Source organism: Bradysia coprophila, unplaced genomic scaffold, assembly GCF_014529535.1.
Source record: "Bradysia coprophila strain Holo2 unplaced genomic scaffold, BU_Bcop_v1 contig_232, whole genome shotgun sequence".
NCBI lineage: Eukaryota > Metazoa > Arthropoda > Insecta > Diptera > Sciaridae > Bradysia > Bradysia coprophila.
Genome location: NW_023503493.1, coordinates 5,575,240 through 5,586,171, shown reverse-complemented (window position 1 = coordinate 5,586,171; position 10,932 = coordinate 5,575,240). Strand labels below are relative to the sequence as shown.

Genomic DNA, 10,932 nt, shown 5'->3' with positions numbered 1-10,932 from the left:
GCTTTCATATAAGTGTGTTTTTTGGTTTTTTACATGAAAATGTTTTAATTAAATTTACAGAAATTAGGTAACAAACTTAAATAAAATTTATTGATTTGCCGATGAAAAAGTGTTAAGATTGAATTAATATAAGTTTTAGCAAAAGTGCGACCGCAGTTTTCGCAAACAGATGTAGTGGTTCGATACGTATATCAAACCCATATGAAACATTTCTATTAACTCGAATATGGAGAATGTGCTGAAAATGTGTGAAGATGCTTCATTTCAAGTGGTTTTCAAGTTGTGTTTTCTCCGGATGTGGACCACCGTTTTTAATGATCTACAGCTCGTTGAACTCGTATTGACGAGCACTTTCGTTTGAACATAATTTTTTTTTGATTTGTTTCAGTATGGAAAAGTTAAAATGTTCGCCTATATATAGGTTCCTTAGTCTCCCGTTGGTTGTTTTCTTTTCTTAGGGAGTCGACTAGCGTCACGAACCTCCGCTATCGCTTCGGTTCATGATTTTAGACCTCTTATTCCAAAACTACACAAGTTTAAGGTTTGTCTGCAAGGATAGTGATGAATTGGAATTTCATTCCGATCATGATTCGCTATACTTGTTCGTGTGCAAATTGATATGGTGTTCCTAGAGCACTGTATCAAGTACCACTGTCGCCATGGCCTGATGAGAAATGGTATTTTTGAACTGCATATTAATGCAAAACGTCGAAAGACATATTTAATTTTCTCTCAGATAGAAACTGTGGTCAAACGTAGTAGGATGACAAGTTTCTCATACAAAAATTACTTACCGATTCACGTGGGCATGATTGACACAAATTTCATCATTTTACATTTTGTACCAACTACACAAACTTTAATTTTGCAGCCTACGAAGTCTGTGTGAAAATCCTCATCACTTATTCACATCGATTTCACAACAAAAACTTTAAATATTTAAATGTGAAGCTTAGGGTATATCGATACCACATCAAATTTTCAACCCTAAACACATTTTCGGCTTTAAACGTTTCTCGCTCCACTTAAAATACCTTAACCTATCACACACCCTTCACGAAAATAATCGATTTTCGTTCGTTTCGAATGTAATTCACAAAAAAAAACTCTCCAAATTATTCCCAAATCGGTACTAACGGTACACAACAACATCATCATCATCAACATCATCATACGGCAATAAAGATAACCCCGGCGATGCCAAAACTGAATCGAAATTAATTGCTCCCATTGTTTGTTTTGAATATGGCAAATGCGAGCGTCCCCAAAATTTGAATATGAATACAATATTGACAGATATTTTCATAGATTTGGAATTATTATTTGTTCGCCAATTCAAACTTCAATAATTTATGTTTATTTGGGCATTTTAGACTTAATCATTTTTTTTTATTATATGGAACTTAAATTGAGATACACCAGCCCCTATCGGTGATAGTAGTACTGTCCTATACATTTATAATATAAAGTTTGTTGTTTGTTTGTTCGGCTTCTTCCAAGGTGAAACGAGATGTCCATAGAGCCATAATAACCTAAACACTATTAACAATGCAATTGTCAAAATAACATAGGGAACTAAGTTCTATGGGTGACACCGGTTCGTGTTCGGCTTACCAGTTCACTGCAAAAAAGTTCCGAAAAACTCAGCTGTTGCAGGTAACTTTGTCTCCAGTTAATCTACAATAGCTGACACAGCTGTAGCGCCCCATACAAAAAATACAGCTGGCGGCAGATAATGTAGATTACCGTGAGACAAAGGTACCTGAGGCGACAGGTTAGTTTTTCGAAACTTTTTTGTCAGTGTTGCTTGGAAGAAACCTATAGAAGCCAATACTAAAAGTCCTGCAGACATAAAACGTGGCACATCAACTGAGGAAGAACTCGTGATTTTTTTCTTCATTTTCGTGCGTTATTTGACGCGTGAATTCTTTAAATAGAAAATGATTACAATCGCTAAACCGAACTGGTGTGCATACGTTATTTTGCACCAGCTGGTCCCATTTGGAATTGTATGTGACCAGCTGGTGCAAAATAACGTATGCACACCAGTTCGGTTTAGCGATTGTATGACGCGTGGTAACAGTTTCTGTGAAAAATATATTTTTGACGTGTAGAATTATTTACCTTTGGGTAATAGTACATTACGTCCTTGTTTGGAGATTTTTGTTTTGCCGAAAGGGAGGTTCGTGGCAAAATAACAATTCTCGCAACAATTCCGTAAGGTATTTTACATGCGAAGCTCTACAAAAATGAAAATTATCGCAAGTGTCAACGGTGTGCCCCTTACAAGAAAATTTCGTGTTCGTAGGGTGCTGCAAGTAAAGTTTTTTTTTTCAAACGTGACTTGAAATACCGACTACTAAGAAAAAAAAGGCCGAACGTTCGAATATTTTTCACTTTAATGCGTTATTTGACGCGTGAAAATATTTAAACATTTTGGCATTATAATAATCCCGAGCAAAGCCGGATATACTCCACTAGTGTACATACATGCAAAGTCGATGATTCGGAATTTGAATTAAACTCAAACGAACCGTTATAATTTTGACGGACAATTTTGATGGATGCATACAAGGAAAGCTTAAAATAGCTTAAAATTAAGTAAATACAAAATAATATCGGTTATGCTAATTATACCTAAGAGACTAATTAGGCAAACTTTTCCTTGAATTTCTGGAGTGGTAAACAAGTCAGATTTGTTCGGTATATGAGTGGATGGAACTTTTATATCAACAACTGAATTGCTGTGGGAAACACAAAAAGAAAGTTGATTAATCAAATATACAATCATACAATCACAATACCGCTCTATCTACTCTCTAAATATTTTTCTCCGGTTGACGATACACATTTTGAATCTGATAACACCAGTCTCATCAAGTAATTGAAGTTCATTATTGACAAATTTACAAGATCTGGTACATAAATTTTGTATTGATCCACAGCAGAGGCGGAAGAAAAAATCGTGACATCGAATTACGTGTACGTGTACGTGAATATCGTAAAATACAATCGCTGAACACAATCGTAAACGTATAAACAGCAACGAGGAAAATGCGGTGTATTAATGCCTACAGCAATGACAGAAATGAGGAATTTTCTGAAAATAAAGTAATCTCCTCCGGTTCACGCTCGATATTTTCAACAAAAAAAGCTTCGAACCCCATACATATCAACAGTAAAAAAGTTCTGTTTTGTTGGTAGTTTCGTTAATTTGTTACAGCCACCACGAGCACCATTAAAATCATTGAATCTATTAGTTATTTGGATCTAAAATGGAAAATCTTTTACTTCATTACTTTAACCAATTAACCTTAATTTAGCCACAGAAATGCATTGAACCCGTAAGATCATGTTTCTCTAAATCAAGCTGTCGTATTTCTGTAACCTTTAACTGTGTCACCTATCGAACCTGTTACGTCAAGTTATTTCAACAGATTCAGACTGTTGTCTGACCCTAAATTTTCAGAAATCTCGATTAGTGTGTCCGCTAAGACAAAAGATTGTGCAAATTGAGGTAAAATTGATTTTATGATTTGATTATGATCTGTACGGAATGCTGATTCGAAAATCATCAGGAGCAACTCCGGCAGCTCACTCGTTCCGCCGGGAGCGGTCGTTATGTCACTTTGGCTTCACTGAATTTTTAATGTCAATTTCCAAACAGATTTTGATTAGGAATAAGCTGTAAAATATTCTTAAATGTTCAAAGTTTTTTTTTAGAATATTTGTTTTGTTGACAAAAAATTCAAAATGGCCGAAAAAAATGGCGGAAGTTGGAGGTTCATTTTTTCTGCTTAAAACCTTGAAATCCAATCGAAATAGTAAAAAATCCTGAAAACATTCTCCGGAAAGTTTGTAACCAATTCAAAATCCTATACTTTATGCTTTAAGAAAATTTAAATCGGTCAAAAACTTCAAGAGATATCCCGCCTAGAGTGCACTTTTTCATATGGTATTTCAAAAGTGTCAAACAGAATTTGTCAATTTTTTTTGGTTTTTTCGTTTTTAAATGGCGTGAACTGGTAAAATAAGTAAATCCTGCCCATTTTTTTTAATTTTCGAAAAACGTTTAGGTACCCAGAATCCGAAAAAAACCGATATATCTCGGCGAACTTTGAACCAACCTGTAGCGCACTCAATTCATTTTACTGTCCAAAATTTAATTTTATTTGAAACTTTATTTCATCACCTTTGCAACCAGAGCCTAATATTTGTGAATCGTTTTTGAGAATTTAGGGAATTTTTGGGAATTTAGGGATTTTTGGGTATTTTGGGAATTAATTCCCGTAAATTCGCTAAAATTCCCAAAAAATTTCTTTTCTTTGCATTTTTATAATTAAATGCTCGTAAAAGATCAGGAAAACTTCAAAAACCTTTAAAGACTATGAACAAGCAAAGAAAAAAATGGGATTTTTTTTAGAATTTTAGTGAACTTTTGAGAATTGGTTCCCAAATATTATGCTCTGAAGGATATAATTCTTGTCGATGTACTCGCACCAGCCAGGGCGTATACTCTACTTGTATAGGTCTCTCCAAAGCCGACATTAGTACAACACCACAATAATTTAAGAGCAATCTACACTCCGACCCCCTATGAAATACATTTTTGATGATAACTTTTTATTCGAATTATTTTTGAAAAAACTGGCCTCATCGTTTGGTGCCAGAGAACATATAAGGTTTCGATAGCCACTGGAATTGTCCAGATTGATGCGAAAAAACTCAAAACTCCTAAAATTTGTGTTTTTTATGATATTTTTTGGACTTTTGAGTTTTCTCGGCGTAGACTGCATCAATCTTGACAATAAACCGCGAGCCTTTGTCCATATTATTTTTATTTCAATGAACACATCAAAAACACACTGAAAATGTATATTGATATTGGAAAAGTGGAATATGAAATTTTTAATTTCAGTTTAAAAAGCCGCTCCAATTTTCAAAAAATCTCTCGCTTGAAAAAGAAAACATTTTCGTGACCTAACAAATTGGGATGTTTTATTTGTTGACAGTTTGTTTTAATTGTGATATGTATGTATGTATGTTTATTTATTTAGCCTTGCTATTTTCCTTTTTTACATTTTCCGTTTCTCCTTTCTCTTAGTTTACAATTATTATAATTCTTAATTTTATTTTAATTCATTCATTATTTCATTTTGTATTTTAATCATATTGATTCTTATTTAATTTTATCGTTTAATCATTTATTTATTCATTTTACAGGTTCATTAAATCACAAATTTATTTTTTATTTCATCACGTAACAGTCTTTTAAATATTTTAAAATCATTTTCACCTTTAATTTCCTCTGGCATTCCATTCCAAAAAACCAACACTAACAAACAAAATATTCCTATCAACTGACAAATACCTAATATCACATTTCGATTCTTTAGAGTTTCCGCACGTGAGTTCATCATGGCAGTGATTTTTTTAATTAATTTCTATAAAAAATATAAAAAGTTTTTATAACAAAAATAAACTTTTATTAAAAAAGGCTCGCGGTTTATTCTGGTGGCTATCGAAACTTTATATGTTGTGGCACCAAACGATGAAACCAATTTTTTCAAAAAATATTCTAATAAGAAGTTATCATCGAAAATGTTTTTCATAGAAGGTCGGAGTGTAGATTGCTCTTAAAATAATTATTTTTGAGTTATAGCCGAAAAAGGGTTTTCGGTACCCTCTGACATGCTTTCACCTTTGAACACTTTAACCGAAAATTTAAAAAAATGTTCGAAAAAAATGAAAGATACGATTCTCTAGAATTGAAGACGAATCTATCACTCCTTAAAATCGGAGACCACTTGTTCCCCTATCACCATCACCTCCAGTTTTGGCGATATGCCGCTTAAGCTCAATTTACTGAATATATTATATTCAATATGTTCTGAAATATTTGTTGGGTTTTTTTAATTTTAGGGAATTTTAGGGAATTTTTGGGAATTTAGGGAATTTTTGGGAATTTAGAGAATTAATTCCCAAATATTAGGCTCTGTTTGCAACTATACCCCACACGACGTATTTGAACAAGAAATTGATTTTTGGCTGAACTTGAAACGACCCAGAGTCGTGCTACTCGAAAGGAGAAAGTACCTCAATAGTAATTCTCGCTGAAGACGTAATTACTGTTCAAAAATGTGATACATAAAGCTCATTTAGTGTCGCTAAATAATACGCATTATTGAGATTGCGTACTTGTTGTATTTCGATACTTCCCATAAACAGTACAGTATAAACAAACTAAAGTCAACAAACTAGCCGTTACACATCCACGCACACACACACATGGTTGCGATAAGCATACATGCATCTATGACATCATTGAACTGTCCATTAAAAAAAACAAACAGACAAAAGTATTCGAGAACTAATTTAAAATGATAATTTAAATTATTGAACTGAAATTGTCATTCTATATACATTTAAATATATGAAGCACATGCCTGTATCACAATATTTACTTTAAGAACCTTAGTTTTCTTTCCATAATCATGGCCCTACGTTAGTGAAGGGCCGTGACGCAAGTCCGTTCACACTGAAAAATTTGACAAAAAAAACTTTTCCGCAGGACTGAGGAACATATATACACGAACTTTTTGACTTTTCCCCCTTTGCTCCTACTACCCCCAAAGTATTTTATTCGGAATCTGGGCGTCCATACGAGTTCAACAAGCTATCACACGCCTCATAAGGTTAAAATTTGGCCGAGATATTAAATTTCAAAACTTGGAAATTTGCAGAAATTTGTATGAAGAAATTCATTTTCATACATTTTGAAATTGATGAAATTTACCAACCTTTGTTACTTTGTCACTCTGTTACTCTGTTACAACGAAACTTTTGAATTTACCGGTGAATTTGGCTGAAATTTTCAGGGTATGTTAAGGACGTAATTCTAAGAAACTAATTTGAAGGAATTTTTATAAAAGCTTATAATTTCGGAGCTATGAGCGTGTTAACCTATTGAGCTATGGGACCTATAACTCGGAAAATATGGCAGATAGAAAGTTCGTTTAAAGGACAATTTTATAGAGTTTCACATTCTCGTCGACACGTGTTTCATGGTTTTACTAAAAAGTCGACTATTTGGGAGCTATGAGCGTTTTAAGCGCGTCAAATTTTCGATTTTCGTCAAATTTTCGATTTTTGTCAAATTTTCGATATTCGTCAATTTTTAGATTTTATTCAAATTTTCGATTTTTATCAAAGTTTTGATTTTCGTCAAATTTTCAAACTCCGTCAAAATTTTCGAATTTTGTCAAATTTTCGATTTTCGTCAAATGAAAGCTGGAAGGTTCAAATCAAAGAGAAAGTTATACAGTTTTGTAAGAAGAATATTTTCGTTAAAACTGCATAATATGATTGTCTATTATCTGCGACCAAATTCTAAAAAATCACAACTTACAAAAGAGCTGATATCGCCCAAAACCACTTACAGTGGAGGTGTGACGCAAGTCCTGTTATCCACTTACAAAAGAACTGATATCGGTGTAGGTGACGCTTACAGATTCTACACGCAAAAAGGTATACGTCACAAATGGCAGCTGATGAGGAAAGTACGCGAAAGTCTTATCAACAAAAATCTTACCAGAAAAATTTTAGAAAGAAAATTATAATAAAAAAGTTTGCGTCACAAGTGGCAGATGTTGAGGAAGGAAAATTTTTAAAATTGTGAAATATATTCTTTTAAAGAATGGAATTCAAACGGAAGAAAGCCGAATCAACATCTCAACATCTGCCACTTGTGACGCAAACTTTTTTATTATAATTTTCTTTCTAAAATTTTTCTGGTAAGATTTTTGTTGATAAAACTTTCGCGTACTTTCCTCATCAGCTGCCATTTGTGACGCATACCTTTTTGCGTGTAGAATCTGTAAGCGTCACCTACACCGATATCAGTTCTTTTGTAAGTGGATAACAGGACTTGCGTCACACCTCCACTGTAAGTGGTTTTGGGCGATAATACCATACGCTAAAGTTAAGCCTAGTATACAGTCAGCAGTGAAATGAAATTTTGACAGAAAATGTATAGACTTTCTGTCACTTTCTTCCCCTGCACCGAAATAATGACAGTTAGTCCATGCATTTTCTGTCAAAAGTTCATTTTACCACTTGCATGTGTAGTGTGAGAAGTGCAAAGCCAATTCGGATACCATCGGCCTCCAAATATTTTCTATGTTAATGCTAGGACTCAAAGCGACAGTCTGAGTGTTTCTATAGATAACAAGCCGATTACTCTAAACGTTTCGCTAATTTATTTTCCCTTCCGCAAAACACATTTTTGCCTAACTTACATTTACATTTTATACTCATTATAGTGACCCTGAGCCCACTTTACCAATCCAAAGGCAATTGTAGATCTTTTCAACCTGCATGTTAATTTTGCGCCGTTTTCATCACAATGTTCTTCACCACGTCTGGCTTCCATGCAAATTTCGAATTGTTTTAATTATAACACATGTTCTGTCACAGTTTAGTATATCAAATCAAGCAGGTATAACATTACATTATATCCAGCCGGTATACGTAACGTTATTTACTCGTTCAAGTCGTATAGTTTACTGCATGTTTACGAGTCAAGATTAGATATAAATATGATAGATTATGCTGAGACATCTTCATGTAGTGCGTTGATATATATCCATTAGATTTTAACTAAAATTTTGTCGTAAATCACTTAAGTTTGTTCCACCTATTGGGTGCCTGGATGTGCCTCGTAAACGGAAAACTTACAACAAACGCTGTCAATTGTCGACTTTGTACTACTCGGTGCATAAAATACTAATTTTTGCTGAGGAACATTGAACTCTATTTCGATGTAAAAGTGACTAAGGAGCATTTCCATAAATGTATAATTTGGACGACAAAACCTTAAGTATTATGCATTCGCGTGTTCGATGAAACGGCTGGTCTTTTTTATTTATACCTGTGTGCAATATGCGCTAGAATGGTTGGTTTTGGTAAGAGACTCGGATGTGTTTTAATTTAACACGAGCGTGTGTAGTGATAGTGGTTGACGCTGATAAATTAATTTAATTTTAAACGAATTATAATCGGTTATGGTATAGAATCGAAAACCAATCGGAGAGAAAAAAAAACCTGCACGTTAGTAGTGACTTGTGCAACAGTTGGTTCATCGACAAAAAAAAACGTAATGGAACAGTCAAAAAGTCAAAACCATAAGAATCCAATTGTTCGCGCATTTTTATGGCATTTCGGTAATACAAAGTACACGGGACACATACAACCGTTCGACAAAAATTCGAAATTCAATCCATGGATCTTAATGCCAGCAGCGGTGATTGTGCAGTTTTGTTGCGGTTCACTGTATGCATGGTCGGTATTTAACGCACCGATAGATGAAGCAATCACCGGAAGTGCTAAGTCATCTCAGGCGCCTATAACCTTTTACATTGCAGTTGGAATACTCGGCTTTTCGGCTGCATCCATGGGACCGTGGATTGAAAGGTAATTGGTGCTGTGGGTTCTTGAAGTGCTGTGGGTTCTTAGGGTGCTGGCGTCGTTAGGGCAATTGTAGTTTTTAACTGACTTTTATTTCGAATTGATAGAAATGGTCCCAGGAAAGCACTGATTGTATCGTCGACGTTATTCTTCTTTGGTAATTTACTGTCCGCCCTGGCAATTCATTTGAAATTTATGTGGCTGTTATACCTCGGCTACGGTATTATTGGCGGATTTGCTATCGGAATCAGTTACGTAACTCCGGTGTCGGCTCTACAAAAATGGTTTCCTCACAAACGTGGATTAGCTGCGGGTTTCGGGGTGTGTGGATTCGGTGGAGGGTCAATAGTAATCGGGAAAGTTATATTGCCACTCATTCAATCCGTCGGACTGTCAATGACTTTCGTTGTATTGGGTTCTTGTTATTTCATTGCAATGATATCGACGGCATTCATATTCCGACTTCCACCTCCCGATTATTCGCCGTTCCCTCGTGAAGAAGTGGAAAAAATGGAGACTTTGACGAATCAACCCGAAATCAAATTGTCTGCCATGGAATCAATTACATCGCTGGACTATTGTCTCATCTATTTGATGCTTTTGTCGAACATACTGTTCGGACTGGTGGTAATTTCCCGTTTGTCGAATATGATAACGCAACTCTTTTCCAAAGATCCCAATGAAGCCGCAACGATGGTTTCCATCAATGGCGCACTGAATCTCTTCGGGAGACTGTTCTTTTCAACCATTTCGGATAAAATTGGAAGGAAAACATGTTTTCTCATAATGCTGACGACACAGACCATCGTTGTCGTTACGTTTCCCATTTACACGGAACACAAAATGTACGGAACGTTCCTGCTGTGTATGTTCTTGCTCACGATGTGCTACGGTGGCGGTTTCGGTGTTATACCCGCATTTTTAGCGGATATGTTCGGATCCAGCAATGTTGGCGTCTGTTTCGGATTGATTTTAACCGCATGGTCGATTGGCGGTGTCGTTGGCGGTCTAACATTCACCGCAATTTATAATCATCTGATACAGTCGCATGGCTGGAGCACAGAAGACGCATATCCGTACATCATCAATTCGTATTGGATATTAGCGTTCATCATTGCGGGTCTCCTGTCAACGGTGCTTGTTCGAACGACAATAAAAGATAGAAAATTGCCGCCGGTGGACGGAGAATGTTTTAAATTCAGAATCTTTGGCAAAGTGATCCGGATCAAAAGAGTGGCCATTTTGCCAGAAGTGGAAGTGGTAAGTTCAGACAAGTATGACGAAGAGTGGGAAAGATATCTGCAGTCCTTAACACCACCTGATGATGAAATTGATGGTAAAAGTGAACACAAAATGTTGAATGTGGAAACAGAGTGATTTCAATCGCAATTAAACTGTGTGTATGACTGCGTGTTTGTTCTGTCGTTTGACTTTCATTGCAGCAATAAGAAATGCCAATTAAACTCT

At 35.3% G+C, this 10,932-nt stretch overlaps 1 protein-coding gene across 1 annotated transcript; it reads left to right on the top strand.

Annotated features, from left to right (window-relative positions):
- The first annotated feature begins 8,881 nt into the window (after positions 1 to 8,881).
- LOC119076060 (uncharacterized MFS-type transporter YhjX-like) lies at positions 8,882 to 10,932 on the top strand. Its single transcript, XM_037182697.1, has 2 exons — positions 8,882 to 9,471; positions 9,573 to 10,932. Exons 1-2 carry the CDS (start codon positions 9,158 to 9,160, stop codon positions 10,840 to 10,842), a joined length of 1,584 nt encoding a protein of 527 aa, XP_037038592.1. The 5' UTR covers positions 8,882 to 9,157; the 3' UTR covers positions 10,843 to 10,932.